The sequence below is a fragment of the Genypterus blacodes genome, unplaced genomic scaffold, assembly GCF_046128005.1.
Source record: "Genypterus blacodes isolate CSIRO-AG114 ecotype Tasmania unplaced genomic scaffold, CSIRO-AGI_Gbla_v1 ptg000067l_1, whole genome shotgun sequence".
Taxonomy (NCBI): domain Eukaryota; kingdom Metazoa; phylum Chordata; class Actinopteri; order Ophidiiformes; family Ophidiidae; genus Genypterus; species Genypterus blacodes.
In genome coordinates this window covers 5,886,822-5,902,592 of record NW_027466879.1, presented here as the reverse complement: position 1 = coordinate 5,902,592, position 15,771 = coordinate 5,886,822, and the positions used below count along the sequence as shown (strand labels likewise).

The following is a 15,771-nucleotide window of genomic DNA, read 5'->3' as shown; positions in this document are numbered from 1 at the left end:
CCAGTAGGTCCTGTAGTTGTTGTTCCTGATGGTGCCCCTGGGCCAGACGGTCCTGCAGTTGTTGTTCCTGATGGTACCCCTGGGCCAGATGGTCCTGCAGTTGTTGTTCCTGATGGTACCCCTGGGCCAGACGGTCTGGCAGTTGTTGTTCCTGATGGAGCCCCTACAGTTGTTGTTCCTGATGGTACCCCTGCAGTTGTTGTTCCTGATGGTACCCCTGGGCCAGATGGTACTGCAGTTGTTGTTCCTGATGGTTCCCCTGGGCCAGACGGTCCTGTAGTTGTTGTTCCTGATGGAGCCCCTGAGCCAGGTGGTCCTGCAGTTGTTGTTCCTGATGGTACCCCTGGGCCAGATGGCCTGGCAGTTGTTGTTCCTGATGGTACCCCTGCAGTTGTTGTTCCTGATGGTACCCCTGGGCCAGATGGTACTGCAGTTGTTGTTCCTGATGGTACCCCTGGGCCAGACGGTCCTGCAGTTGTTGTTCCTGATGGAACCCCTGGGCCAGGTGGTCCTGCAGTTGTTGTTCCTGATGGTACCCCTGCAGTTGTTGTCGCTGATGGTACCCCTGGGCCAGATGGTCCTGCAGTTGTTGTTCCTGATGGTACCCCTGGGCCAGACAGTCCTGCAGCTGTTGTTCCTGATGGAGCCCCTGGGCCAGACGGTCTGACAGTTGTTCCTGATGGTACTTCTGGGCCAGATGGTCTGGCAGTTGTTGTTCCTGATGGTACACCTGGGCCAGATGGTCCTGTAGTTGTTGTTCCTGATGGTTGAATTGGTGTTACTGGTGATTCTATAGGTGGTTCTGGTGGTAGTTCTGGTGTTGGTATCTTAGTACCAGGCTAAGAAAAACATAAGAGTTCAGTTGAAAGGGCTTGATTTGAGCAGTGAATTATATTTTAGTGTACGCTTGTTATGGTTGTTAGACATTTTGTTGAGAATTTCAATTCATACTTTGATTTTTTGATTTAAATGTTTATGTTTGGCAGAATTCACAAGTGCAAGTTTTAATGTAGATTGTATTTGCAGTTGGACAGTGAGACAAGGTTGTCGAATGTGTTCTGTGTTCCTACCATGTACTCAGTCATGTCGTAGACACATACACCTTTAGGAACTGCAGAAACAAAAGAGAGGAGAGTAACACAAGTTAAAATCTAAACTAGATTATTAATGTATACGTCTACTGTAATTAATGTGACACTTAATTATAGTCAATTCAAGACTTGTATATTTAGAGAGAAGCATTGATGATGCAATCAGCCCCAAAAGATCCCACTTCTCCATAATCCGATTTTCCTTCTTGCACTAAAATAGCATGTTCCCTAACGAAATGTACGATTCAAAATTGCCTAAATGCTGCAGTTCAAAATGATGGATAAATTAAGAATGTTTAAAAATATATATCATATTCTCAAATGTTTCAGTCATGGTGGAACTTTTAAGAGAAATGATGTACATTTCTTTAAATTTCCTTAATTACCAAATTATTTAACGTCAGCAGATTGAGTTTAGTTGACATTGGTGCTAGATTCACCTACCACACTCATATGTTGTGCAACAGTCATCAGTCTCCTTGGTGACGTTGAGCTCAAACCCAGGTTGACAGGTGGGGATTACCATGGGACACAGGTTTGCGTCACATTCTGTTCGGGAGGGGGAAAGGAGGAGAGGATGCTCAATATTTGGAAGTGATTATTGTTAGTTTGCCATTGACATTTGTTGCCGGAATATAGCAGAGTACTAGTGAGCAGAGCTAGTGGTCTGCTCTCCTCTGAATTAGACTGCTAGAATTGACTATAACTTCACCAATAAAAGGTACAAATTTGCATGCTAAGACAAATTGAAGACTGAAGTGAATGTTCCAGATGTATTACTACAGGTCTCCTGAAAAAAGTTATACATGTGATGCTGACTGCCAGAATGAGTGAGTTTTAAAAAAGAAATATGTGGACAGTGCAAAGGTAACACTTTTTTCATCCAGGCTTAAGTATTTTTAAACAGTAAAACTGTAAACAGATTTTCTATCTCAATCCAACCCAAATCCCTGCTGGTGAATTTGTGAGCGCTTTGGCAGGAACATCAGTTTTTCAAGTTTTCCATCTCTTTGCCCCTTCTTAAAAACAACCACAAAGAATTGTGTAACTGACCACAGGATTGTTTCTGGCAGCAGTTCTCTGTTTTGGTCACCAGCCTCTCGCCAAGCCTGCTGCAGTTGAGACCAGGTGTTATAGGGCACTCAATAGCCGAACACTCAATACTCATGGAATCTGGGTCACACATGCACGATTGACAGTCGCTGATCCATTTTTCCCCAGGCTATGAGAAAGAGAAGAACAGCAGAAAGCTCATAAAAACACAGCTCGTCTTAGTCTGTGCAGGAATGCATGTTTAAGGCAGGGGTCCTCACCTGTTTGGGTTTGCCATCAGGTCCAACACAACCTGCAATTTAAAAAAGTAGTGTAAATAAAAACATTTCATAAGCCAAACCAAAGTTTGCTGTCTTCTCGAAGCATCTCATCTTACCACACTCCTTCACGCACTCCTTGTAGACTGTGTTGAACAGCGTGGTGCCTTCAGGACAGAAGCAACCTTCCCTAGTGTCGGTTGAGTTTGTGTCAGTCTGAGAATCTTTTCCAAACACCTTGTTGTACCTGATATGAAAAATGGTGGTAAATCAATTGTCTTGTCATAAAACAGCTGATCTCTATAAAACTGTAAAAATGTATTGTAATTATGGAAGTTAATAAAAAAGTATTTGTTCCCTTTCATTGTATTATTATAAGCGAAAACTACAATACGACTACCACTTCTTCAATTACTACTACTACTACTACAAATTACAATAATAAGAGATAGTGTATAATATGTTTTACCCGTCATTGCATGTAGGCTCGACAGTTGGGCCACAGGCCAAGTACACCTTGTTGCTTGGACATTCGTGCACTGTAAGATAGAGATCAGTTTTTAAACATTTGAAGACTGCTGAGCACACATAAGCAGGTAATTTATGTGCACACTTTAAGATAACACAAAATCCGCCAATAGCAGGAGTTCAACAGTACCACCTCCTGCATGCTCCTTCAATTTCTGGTTGCATGTTCTTAATCACTATCCCTTCATGTATAGATTTTTAATGTATTAGCCTATGTAGTTATAATAATTAAACATTCTGGAGAAAAAAATTCAAAAATAACCATATGTAGTGATATAAAATTTATGTTTTTGTTATAGCTGTAGTGTAAGTTATAAATGCTTTCTTTTTCTAATGGTTTCTGATGTGGACATTTTTTTTAAATTTTTCACATGTCAGAAGTAAATGCAGATCTCTTTTTCATCCATCATCGTTTCATTGATGCCCTTCCTTGTTAGCATTATCTGACAGTTTGAGAAAGTCCAGAGTTTCACTTTCATCTCATATACTCCACAATTGGACATTATACACACTTAGTTCTGAACAGTTTCTTTGATCCAAATCCTACCACACTCCCCGTTGGTGGCGTTCCTCCAGTCGAGACAGATTCCTTCATTAGAGCACTCGGCAGCATATGCTTCCAGGCTGGCGCAGGTGTTATTGCCACTTTTGCAAATGTCCGACTTGCAGGTCTTAATGTATGGTTCTGGGTGCACAGCTGAAAAGCATGGTGCAAATACACTAGAGGGGACAAAAAAGAAAGACTAGGTTAAGGCAAGTGATCAGAACATAAAAATGGCCTGGATAGGGCCAAAATAACTCATGTATTCATGTAATTTATTTAGCTAAATCTGAGAAAATGTGACCCGAAATCATCTTTTATGAATTTGATTAGTTGACTGATGTTTTTTTTTTTGTACTAGTGAGTGCACTTGTCCACGGCATACAATAGACGGACACATAGATAAATATACAAGTTTGGTTACAATAGACAGACTAAAGGATAAATATATTGTAGAAGTAAGTCATTAATTCACACGACACAGCACTTTGAAGAATGAAACACAGCTACTCAAGTTTGGCAGTCAATTACAGCAAAATGATATAGAGTTCAAAAAGGCAAAGATACATTTTTTTGTCCTGCTTGGTCAAGACACTCTGTATGTAGAAATTTGTGTTAGTTGACACCAAGTTGAGCAGGAGATACAAAACTATCCAGTTTTTAAAAAAATATATATAATTCAAAGGTTATGGGGTAAAAACCTGCCCACCAAGTTTCATGAAAAATTGTTCATACTTTTTGAGAAATCCTGCTGATTAATGGCAGTTGGGCAGACGAAACCAATGTGGGGGAAAACATAAAGCATATAGCTGTTCTCTCACCTGCTCTTCAGGATCTCACAGATGGCAGGCTCACATGGAGGCACAGTGGTAGTGAATGGGGCTGTGGTTGTGACTGTTGGTTCTGGTCCAGTTGTAATTGATGTGGTTGGTCCTGGACTTGTAGTAGTAGTTGGTGGGGTTGGTGTGGGCTCACAGGGTGTGTCGGGAACATTCCATTGGCCTGCAGAGTCTTTGCAGTCTGCTACCTGGCCATTGGGTTTACGGCAGTCATTGGCCTGGGAGTTGTCGCAGGTACCTGAGAAGGCAGAAGCAGGATAAGAAATGGGCAAGCTGAACCCCAGACAGTGAGTGTAATTACACATGCTTACAAATGACATAGATGTTTGCATGTTAATGAATGTGGTTGGTCTGGTGGAGGTGCTGGATGGAGAAGACATGCTTTATTTATTTCTTGTTTTGAGAAAACAACGTTCAGAGGTAGATCAATACTTTGAAGCTATACTTCAGTAAAAGTAGAGATACCTCATGCATATCAATGCCTTTCACACATTAAAGGTTCTGATAACTCACCACACTGTCCTTCAGTTTTACCAATGAAGATGGAATAAGGAATGTTAATAGTGAAGGAGGAACCTCTATAAACCACTTTTACACCAATATTTGGTATCGTCAAAGTGATCGCCATATCAGTACCAGTGACGCAAATGGCTGAATTTTGATAGGAAGGATAGATGCGTTTGTCATTCACAAACACCTGAAGAAGGACACAACAAAACACAAGGGAAACAATGAATAGCACATAGCAGCATGTCAAACTCCATCATTAACCGTCAAGTCGGTAGCTTTCAATGACATCATGAATGAAGTAAGATACTGTCATTAAAGCAGTTAACAATAGAGGTAATTCAATCAAAGTGGTAATTCATACAAACAGTGCCAGATTTTAAGTGTCCCATTAATTTAGATCAGAGTCAAATTGGAGCCTCTTTTCAACGTTTGTATCTGAAGAGCCGTGTGGTTATTGTGATTTTTTTTTAATGAATTACCCCCAATATGTCTTGACAAGTTAAATGGGAATGCTTACCACATTGGTTGTTGTTCCTGATGTTTTGAACTGAGTCAGGACAATTTCGTAGGTTTGGTAAAGAACAAGTAGAGACTTGGTACAGGATGCATCGTTTGAGGTACTACATTCATTGATGGTCAGTATAATTGTCAATTTATGTTTAGGAATGATTTCTTTAACCAGGTAGAATGAACAATCCTGCTGGAAATCATATGATTTTCCGTCAAATGTCTTATAGTGAGAGCCTCCCCAGAGACTGCACACACCTGTAGGATAAGAAGTACCATGTATGAGTTATTCATGCCGACCACCACAATTTATAGTTGATTAATTATGTGGATGTCCAAGAAGAAAATGGTAAATGTAACCAAATGTAGGTTTACATCTGTCAACTCACATTCACATTCATAACGGAAGCAGCAGCCCCTGTAATCATAGACCTTTACAAGTTTGCGTCCATTAACACAGATTGGTTTTTGGACTTCGGCACACGCATACATTTTTTGTACAACGTCCCCATTGATGCATTCAGCGTCAGTGCAGTTGTCAACCTTCCAGGACTCCCCATTCTAAAAGTAGTAGCAAATAAGTAAGTAGTCTTATCAAACAGAATTAAGATGTTATCCTACTGGGAAAAACAAATGTAGTATTTCACACCTTTCTTTGTGGATACACATTGATGCAGTCCAGAGTAGTTGTAGGTGGCACTGTGGTAGGAGTGGTAGGAATAGTGCGGGTAGTGGTGGGTGGCACTGTTGTGCCACATGGATTTGACTGTTGCGCGATTTCACAAGTCAAATTGCAATATGCAACATAACACCACCCTAAACCATCAGTGCGATTATAGACCAGGTCCCCTGTGAAAATAAAGGAATGATATCAACAGTCAAACACTAACAACAAAATTAAAATGGAAAAAAACGATTTAAAAACTTCACGTGAATTATAGAATATGTATTTAACATGGACACTGCATTAATTTTCATAGTATAAACAAGACAATACAAACTATTAATTAATTATTAATTAAAATAGAATGTGGCAGATATACATAACATAAATTATAATTCAGATATGTCTAAAATGAATAATTTAGCTTTTAAATGTAGCTTTTTAAATTAGGTCAATTTAACCCCATCACCCTATCTTACACTGTATTAAGTCGCAGCAATTAATATAAAGGTATATCAAACATAGTAATGCATGACTTGCTGGAGAGAAATGACAGCAGCCACATTAACAACATTAACATTAACATGAACATTAACAACTCAGGAGAATGAAGATGCATCCACTTGAGAAAAGAACCACTACAATTTGTATGTGCTGGGATATATCACCAAAATATCATCATGTGTATCTCTGTTTGATCTCAATAAGTGTTAATTTTACTTTATTTTCCTTCATGCCAAATATTTACAACTAATTAATTGCAAAAAAATAGGAATACAGTACAATCAATACAAATACATGGTTTCAGTTTGAAACTGTTTGAAGGAATGAGTTCTCAACAAAACATTAATTTTGATGCAACTCCAGTCATATTAATAGTTGAGAACAGCATAAATTTAGTGAGAAAATGTAAATACTTTCATTATTATTCAAGTGATAAAAAAACAAAGAAAAACAGCAAGTGAATTAAAAACTAGGGCTGCTGAAAAGGGCAACTGCTTACTCTAACTGAGCATAAAAAACTCTGAAATTAAAAATAAAAGAATGACATACCTGCATAATAGTAAGTTCCATTGACGTGACAGGAACACAAGCCAGGTGTGGTAAATGGTGGCAATGTTGTAGTAATAAAAACTTGAGGACTAGGTTGTTGAGTGGTTGTAGTTCCTTGTCCTGTAACTACTGTGTATGTTGTTGTGTACACAGTTGTGCTCGCTGAAATTTCAGTTACTGGTCCAGTGGTGGTTGCTTCAGATGTAGTTGCCTTAATAGTTGTTGAACGTGTAGTTTTAACAGGGCCTGTTTTTGTGACCTCAGGTGGGCCAGTGGTTGTTTCTTTTTCTGGTGTGGTTATCACGACGGGTCCAGTTGTACTTCCCTTCTTGGTTGTTGTTGGAACACCAGTAGTAGACGTAAAAACTGAAGGTGTGGTTTTAACAGGGCCTGTTGTTGTGACCTCAGATGGGCCTGTTGTTGTGACCTCAGATGGGCCTGTTGTTGTGACCTCAGGTGGGCCTGTTGTTGTGGCCTCAGGTGGGCCTGTTGTTGTTTCAGAAACAACTGTAGTAGAGGCTGTCACTGGGCCAGTGGTTGTTTCTTTTTCTGGCGTGGTTGTCACAAAGGGTCGAGTTGTACTTCCCTTTTTGGTTGTTGTTGGAACACCAGTTGTAGTCGTACCAACTGTAGGTGTGGTTTTAACTGGGACTGTTGTTGTGACCTCAGGAGGGCCTGTTGTTGTGAACTCAGGTGGGCGTGTTGTTGTTTCAGGAACAACTGTAGTAGAGGCTGTCACTGGGCCAGTGGTTGTTTCTTTTTCTGGCGTGGTTGTCACGACCGGTCCAGTTGTACTTCCCTTTATGGTTGTTGTTTGAACACCAGTCGTAGACGTAACAACTGAAGGTGTTGTTTTAACAGGGCCTGTTGTTGTGACCTCAGGTGGGCCTGTTGTGGTGACCTCAGATGGGCCTGTTGTTGTGACCTCAGGTGGGCCTGTTGTTGTGACCTCAGGTGGGCCAGTTGTTGTTTCAGCAACAACTGTAGTAAAGGCTGTCACTGGGCCAGTGGTTGTTTCTTTTTCTGGTGTGGTTGTCACGACAGTTCCAGTTGTACTTCTCTTTATGGTTGTTGTTGGAACACCAGTTGTAGACGTACCAACTGGAGGTGTGGTTTTAACAGGGCCTGTTGTTGTGACCTCAGGTGGGCCTGTTGTTGTGACCTCAGGTGGGCCTGTTGTTGTTTCAGGAACAACTGTAGTAGAGGCTGTCACTGGGCCAGTGGTTGTTTCTTTTTCAGGCGTGGTTGTCACAAAGGGTCCAGTTGTACTTTCCTTTTTGGTTGTTGTTGGAACACCAGTTGTAGTTGTACCAACTGAAGGTGTTGTTTTTACAGGGCCTGTTGTTGTGACCTCAGGTGGGCCTGTTGTTGTTTCAGCAAAAACTGTAGTAGAGGCTGTCACTGGGCCAGTGGTTGTTTCTTTTTCTGGCGTGGTTGGTTCAAAGGGTCGAGTTGTAATTTCCTTTTTGGTTGTTGTTGGAACACCAGTTGTAGTCGTACCAACTGAAGGTGTTTTTACAGGGCCTGTTGTTGTGACCTCAGGTGGGCCTGTTGTTGTTTCAGGAACAACTGTAGTAGATGCTGTCACTGTGCCAGTGGTTGTTTCTTTTTCTGGTGTGGTTGGTTCAAAGGGTCGAGTTGTAATTTCCTTTTTGGTTGTTGTTGGAACACCAGTTGTAGTCGTACCAACTGAAGGTGTTGTTTTTACAGGGCCTGTTGTTGTAACCTCAGTTGGGCCTGTTGTTGTAACCTCAGGTGGGCCTGTTGTTGTTTCAGGAACAACTGTAGTAGAGGCTGTCACTGGGCCAGTGGTTGTTTCTTTTTCAGGCGTGGTTGTCACAAAGGGTCCAGTTGTACTTTCCTTTTTGGTTGTTGTTGGAACACCAGTTGTAGTCGTACCAACTGAAGGTGTTGTTTTTACAGGGCCTGTTGTTGTAACCTCAGTTGGGCCTGTTGTTGTGAACTCAGGTGGGCCTGTTGTGGTTTCAGGAACAACTGTAGTAGAGGCTGTCACTGGGCCAGTGGTTGTTTCTTTTTCTGGCGTGGTTGTCACAAAGGGTCCAGTTGTACTTTCCTTTTTGGTTGTTGTTGGAACACCAGTTGTAGTTGTACCAACTGAAGGTGTTGTTTTTACAGGGCCTGTTGTTGTGACCTCAGGTGGGCCTGTTGTTGTTTCAGCAAAAACTGTAGTAGAGGCTGTCACTGGGCCAGTGGTTGTTTCTTTTTCTGGCGTGGTTGGTTCAAAGGGTCGAGTTGTAATTTCCTTTTTGGTTGTTGTTGGAACACCAGTTGTAGTCGTACCAACTGAAGGTGTTTTTACAGGGCCTGTTGTTGTGACCTCAGGTGGGCCTGTTGTTGTTTCAGGAACAACTGTAGTAGATGCTGTCACTGTGCCAGTGGTTGTTTCTTTTTCTGGTGTGGTTGGTTCAAAGGGTCGAGTTGTAATTTCCTTTTTGGTTGTTGTTGGAACACCAGTTGTAGTCGTACCAACTGAAGGTGTTGTTTTTACAGGGCCTGTTGTTGTAACCTCAGTTGGGCCTGTTGTTGTAACCTCAGGTGGGCCTGTTGTTGTTTCAGCAACAACTGTAGTAGAGGCTGTCACTGGGCCAGTGGTTGTTTCTTTTTCAGGCGTGGTTGTCACAAAGGGTCCAGTTGTACTTTCCTTTTTGGTTGTTGTTGGAACACCAGTTGTAGTCGTACCAACTGAAGGTGTTGTTTTTACAGGGCCTGTTGTTGTAACCTCAGTTGGGCCTGTTGTTGTGAACTCAGGTGGGCCTGTTGTGGTTTCAGGAACAACTGTAGTAGAGGCTGTCACTGGGCCAGTGGTTGTTTCTTTTTCTGGCGTGGTTGTCACAAAGGGTCCAGTTGTACTTTCCTTTTTGGTTGTTGTTGGAACACCAGTTGTAGTCGTACCAAATGAAGGTGTTGTTTTTACACGGCTTGTTGTTGTAACCTCAGTTGGGCCTGTTGTTGTGACCTCAGGTGGGCCTGTTGTTGTTTCAGGAACAACTGTAGTAGAGGCTGTCACTGGGCCAGTGGTTGTTTCTTTTACTGGCGTGGTTTTCACAAAGGGTCCAGTTGTACTTTCCTTTTTGGTAGTTTTTGGAACACCAGTTGTAGTCGTACCAACTGAAGGTGTTGTTTTTACAGGGCCTGTTGTTGTAACCTCAGTTGGGCCTGTTGTTGTGACCTCAGGTGGGCCTGTTGTTGTTTCAGGAACAACTGTAGTAGAGGCTGTCACTGGGCCAGTGGTTGTTTCTTTTACTGGCGTGGTTGTCACAAAGGGTCCAGTTGTACTTTCCTTTTTGGTTGTTGTTGGAACACCAGTTGTAGTCGTACCAACTGAAGGTGTTGTTTTTACAGGGCCTGTTGTTGTGACCTCAGGTGGGCCTGTTGTTGTTTCAGCAACAACTGTAGTAGAGGCTGTCACTGGGCCAGTGGTTGTTTCTTTTTCTGGCTTGGTTGTCACAAAGGGTCCAGTTGTACTTTCCTTTTTGGTTGTTGTTGGAACACCAGTTGTAGTCGTACCAACTGAAGGTGTTGTTTTTACAGGGCCTGTTGTTGTGACCTCAGGTGGGCCTGTTGTTGTTTTAGCAACAACTGTAGTAGAGGCTGTCACTGGGCCAGTGGTTGTTTCTTTTTCTGGCGTGGTTGTCACAAAGGGTCCAGTTGTACTTTCCTTTTTGGTTGTTGTTGGAACACCAGTTGTAGTCGTACCAACTGAAGGTGTTGTTTTTACAGGGCCTGTTGTTGTGACCTCAGGTGGGCCTGTTGTTGTTTTAGCAACAACTGTAGTAGAGGCTGTCACTGGGCCAGTGGTTGTTTCTTTTACTGGCGTGGTTGTCACAAAGGGTCCAGTTGTACTTTCCTTTTTGGTTGTTGTTGGAACACCAGTTGTAGTCGTACCAACTGAAGGTGTTGTTTTTACAGGGCCTGTTGTTGTGACCTCAGGTGGGCCTGTTGTTGTTTCAGGAACAACTGTAGTAGAGGCTGTCACTGGGCCAGTGGTTGTTTCTTTTTCTGGTGTGGTTGTCACAAAGGGTCCAGTTGTACTTTTCTTTTTGGTTGTTGTTGGAACACCAGTTGTAGTCGTAGCAACTGAAGGTGTTGTTTTTACAGGGCCTGTTGTTGTAACCTCAGTTGGGCCTGTTGTTGTGAACTCAGGTGGGCCTGTTGTGGTTTCAGGAACAACTGTAGTAGAGGCTGTCACTGGGCCAGTGGTTGTTTCTTTTTCTGGTGTGGTTGTCACAAAGGGTCCAGTTGTACTTTCCTTTTTGGTTGTTGTTGGAACACCAGTTGTAGTCGTACCAAATGAAGGTGTTGTTTTTACACGGCTTGTTGTTGTAACCTGAGTTGGGCCTGTTGTTGTGACCTCAGATGGGCCTGTTGTTGTTTCAGGAACAACTGTAGTAGAGGCTGTCACGGGGCCAGTGGTTGTTTCTTTTACTGGCGTGGTTGTCACAAAGGGTCCAGTTGTACTTTCCTTTTTGGTAGTTGTTGGAACACCAGTTGTAGTCGTACCAATTGAAGGTGTTGTTTTTATAGGGCCTGTTGTTGTAACCTCAGTTGGGCCTGTTGTTGTGACCTCAGGTGGGCCTGTTGTTGTTTCGGGAACAACTGTAGTAGAGGCTGTCACTGGGCCAGTGGTTGTTTCTTTTACTGGCGTGGTTGTCACAAAGGGTCCAGTTGTACTTTCCTTTTTGGTTGTTGTTGGAACACCAGTTGTAGTCGTACCAACTGAAGGTGTTGTTTTTACAGGGCCTGTTGTTGTGACCTCAGGTGGGCCTGTTGTTGTTTCAGCAACAACTGTAGTAGAGGCTGTCACTGGGCCAGTGGTTGTTTCTTTTTCAGGCGTGGTTGTCACAAAGGGTCCAGTTGTACTTTCCTTTTTGGTTGTTGTTGGAACACCAGTTGTAGTCGTACCAACTGAAGGTGTTGTTTTTACAGGGCCTGTTGTTGTAACCTCAGTTGGGCCTGATGTTGTGAACTCAGGTGGGCCTGTTGTGGTTTCAGGAACAACTGTAGTAGAGGCTGTCACTGGGCCAGTGGTTGTTTCTTTTTCTGGCGTGGTTGTCACAAAGGGTCCAGTTGTACTTTCCTTTTTGGTTGTTGTTGGAACACCAGTTGTAGTCGTACCAAATGAAGGTGTTGTTTTTACACGGCTTGTTGTTGTAACCTCAGTTGGGCCTGTTGTTGTGACCTCAGGTGGGCCTGTTGTTGTTTCAGGAACAACTGTAGTAGAGGCTGTCACTGGGCCAGTGGTTGTTTCTTTTACTGGCGTGGTTTTCACAAAGGGTCCAGTTGTACTTTCCTTTTTGGTAGTTTTTGGAACACCAGTTGTAGTCGTACCAACTGAAGGTGTTGTTTTTACAGGGCCTGTTGTTGTAACCTCAGTTGGGCCTGTTGTTGTGACCTCAGGTGGGCCTGTTGTTGTTTCAGGAACAACTGTAGTAGAGGCTGTCACTGGGCCAGTGGTTGTTTCTTTTACTGGCGTGGTTGTCACAAAGGGTCCAGTTGTACTTTCCTTTTTGGTTGTTGTTGGAACACCAGTTGTAGTCGTACCAACTGAAGGTGTTGTTTTTACAGGGCCTGTTGTTGTGACCTCAGGTGGGCCTGTTGTTGTTTCAGCAACAACTGTAGTAGAGGCTGTCACTGGGCCAGTGGTTGTTTCTTTTTCTGGCTTGGTTGTCACAAAGGGTCCAGTTGTACTTTCCTTTTTGGTTGTTGTTGGAACACCAGTTGTAGTCGTACCAACTGAAGGTGTTGTTTTTACAGGGCCTGTTGTTGTGACCTCAGGTGGGCCTGTTGTTGTTTTAGCAACAACTGTAGTAGAGGCTGTCACTGGGCCAGTGGTTGTTTCTTTTTCTGGCGTGGTTGTCACAAAGGGTCCAGTTGTACTTTCCTTTTTGGTTGTTGTTGGAACACCAGTTGTAGTCGTACCAACTGAAGGTGTTGTTTTTACAGGGCCTGTTGTTGTGACCTCAGGTGGGCCTGTTGTTGTTTTAGCAACAACTGTAGTAGAGGCTGTCACTGGGCCAGTGGTTGTTTCTTTTTCTGGCGTGGTTGTCACAAAGGGTCCAGTTGTACTTTCCTTTTTGGTTGTTGTTGGAACACCAGTTGTAGTCGTACCAACTGAAGGTGTTGTTTTTACAGGGCCTGTTGTTGTGACCTCAGGTGGGCCTGTTGTTGTTTCAGGAACAACTGTAGTAGAGGCTGTCACTGGGCCAGTGGTTGTTTCTTTTTCTGGTGTGGTTGTCACAAAGGGTCCAGTTGTACTTTTCTTTTTGGTTGTTGTTGGAACACCAGTTGTAGTCGTAGCAACTGAAGGTGTTGTTTTTACAGGGCCTGTTGTTGTAACCTCAGTTGGGCCTGTTGTTGTGAACTCAGGTGGGCCTGTTGTGGTTTCAGGAACAACTGTAGTAGAGGCTGTCACTGGGCCAGTGGTTGTTTCTTTTTCTGGTGTGGTTGTCACAAAGGGTCCAGTTGTACTTTCCTTTTTGGTTGTTGTTGGAACACCAGTTGTAGTCGTACCAAATGAAGGTGTTGTTTTTACACGGCTTGTTGTTGTAACCTGAGTTGGGCCTGTTGTTGTGACCTCAGATGGGCCTGTTGTTGTTTCAGGAACAACTGTAGTAGAGGCTGTCACGGGGCCAGTGGTTGTTTCTTTTACTGGCGTGGTTGTCACAAAGGGTCCAGTTGTACTTTCCTTTTTGGTAGTTGTTGGAACACCAGTTGTAGTCGTACCAATTGAAGGTGTTGTTTTTATAGGGCCTGTTGTTGTAACCTCAGTTGGGCCTGTTGTTGTGACCTCAGGTGGGCCTGTTGTTGTTTCGGGAACAACTGTAGTAGAGGCTGTCACTGGGCCAGTGGTTGTTTCTTTTACTGGCGTGGTTGTCACAAAGGGTCCAGTTGTACTTTCCTTTTTGGTTGTTGTTAGAACACCAGTTGTAGTCGTACCAACTGAAGGTGTTGTTTTTACAGGGCCTGTTGTTGTGACCTCAGGTGGGCCTGTTGTTGTTTCAGCAACAACTGTAGTAGAGGCTGTCACTGGGCCAGTGGTTGTTTCTTTTTCTGGCGTGGTTGGTTCAAAGGGTCGAGTTGTAATTTCCTTTTTGGTTGTTGTTGGAACACCAGTTGTAGTCGTACCAACTGAAGGTGTTGTTTTTACAGGGCCTGTTGTTGTAACCTCAGTTGGGCCTGTTGTTGTGAACTCAGGTGGGCCTGTTGTGGTTTCAGCAACAACTGTAGTAGAGGCTGTCACTGGGCCAGTGGTTGTTTCTTTTACTGGCGTGGTTGTCACAAAGGGTCCAGTTGTACTTTCCTTTTTGGTTGTTGTTGGAACACCAGTTGTAGTCGTACCAACTGAAGGTGTTGTTTTTACAGGGCCTGTTGTTGTAACCTCAGTTGGGCCTGTTGTTGTGACCTCAGGTGGGCCTGTTGTTGTTTCAGGAACAACTGTAGTAGAGGCTGTCACTGGGCCAGTGGTTGTTTCTTTTTCTGGCGTGGTTGTCACAAAGGGTCCAGTTGTACTTTCCTTTTTGGTTGTCGTTGGAACACCAGTTGTAGTCGTACCAACTGAAGGTGTTGTTTTTACAGGGCCTGTTGGTGTAACCTCAGTTGGGCCTGTTGTTGTGACCTCAGGTGGGCCTGTTGTTGTTTCAGGAACAACTGTAGTAGAGGCTGTCACTGGGCCAGTGGTTGTTTCTTTTACTGGCGTGGTTGTCACAAAGGGTCCAGTTGTACTTTCCTTTTTGGTAGTTGTTGGAACACCAGTTGTAGTCGTACCAACTGAAGGTGTTGTTTTTACAGGGCCTGTTGTTGTAACCTCAGTTGGGCCTGTTGTTGTGACCTCAGGTGGGCCTGTTGTTGTTTCAGGAACAACTGTAGTAGAGGCTGTCACTGGGCCAGTGGTTGTTTCTTTTACTGGTGTGGTTGTCACAAAGGGTCCAGTTGTACTTTCCTTTTTGGTTGTTGTTGGAACACCAGTTGTAGTCGTACCAACTGAAGGTGTTGTTTTTACAGGGCCTGTTGTTGTGACCTCAGGTGGGCCTGTTGTTGTTTCAGCAACAACTGTAGTAGAGGCTGTCACTGGGCCAGTGGTTGTTTCTTTTTCTGGCGTGGTTGTCACAAAGGGTCCAGTTGTACTTTCCTTTTTGGTTGTTGTTGGAACACCAGTTGTAGTCGTACCAACTGAAGGTGTTGTTTTTACAGGGCCTGTTGTTGTGACCTCAGGTGGGCCTGTTGTTGTTTCAGCAACAACTGTAGTAGAGGCTGTCACTGGGCCAGTGGTTGTTTCTTTTTCTGGCGTGGTTGGTTCAAAGGGTTGACTTGTAATTTCCTTTTTGGTTGTTGTTGGAACACCAGTTGTAGTCGTACCAACTGAAGGTGTTGCTTTTACAGGGCCTGTTGTTGTAACCTCAGTTGGGCCTGTTGTTGTGAACTCAGGTGGGCCTGTTGTGGTTTCAGCAACAACTGTAGTAGAGGCTGTCACTGGGCCAGTGGTTGTTTCTTTTACTGGCGTGGTTGTCACAAAGGGTCCAGTTGTACTTTCCTTTTTGGTTGTTGTTGGAACACCAGTTGTAGTCGTACCAACTGAAGGTGTTGTTTTTACAGGGCCTGTTGTTGTAACCTCAGTTGGGCCTGTTGTTGTGACCTCAGGTGGGCCTGTTGTTGTTTCAGGAACAACTGTAGTAGAGGCTGTCACTGGGCCAGTGGTTGTTTCTTTTAC

The 15,771-nt window shown here is 43.5% G+C and overlaps 1 protein-coding gene across 1 annotated transcript in view; it reads right to left on the bottom strand.

Moving 5' to 3' along the window:
• Positions 1-1,004: 1,004 nt before the first annotated feature.
• LOC143004754 (mucin-2-like) overlaps positions 1,005-15,771 on the bottom strand; it is a 36,446-nt gene continuing 21,679 nt past the window's right edge. The window contains exons 32-44 of the mRNA XM_076155886.1: positions 15,447-15,551; positions 5,976-6,175; positions 5,716-5,887; positions 5,337-5,584; positions 4,823-5,006; positions 4,292-4,547; positions 3,477-3,649; positions 2,871-2,940; positions 2,521-2,648; positions 2,405-2,436; positions 2,145-2,313; positions 1,536-1,640; positions 1,005-1,111 (exon numbers count right to left, since the gene is read on the bottom strand). Of these exons, the coding sequence (XP_076012001.1) occupies positions 1,005-1,111; positions 1,536-1,640; positions 2,145-2,313; positions 2,405-2,436; positions 2,521-2,648; positions 2,871-2,940; positions 3,477-3,649; positions 4,292-4,547; positions 4,823-5,006; positions 5,337-5,584; positions 5,716-5,887; positions 5,976-6,175; positions 15,447-15,551 (1,949 nt within the window). The remainder of the gene's footprint in view (positions 1,112-1,535; positions 1,641-2,144; positions 2,314-2,404; positions 2,437-2,520; positions 2,649-2,870; positions 2,941-3,476; positions 3,650-4,291; positions 4,548-4,822; positions 5,007-5,336; positions 5,585-5,715; positions 5,888-5,975; positions 6,176-15,446; positions 15,552-15,771) is intronic.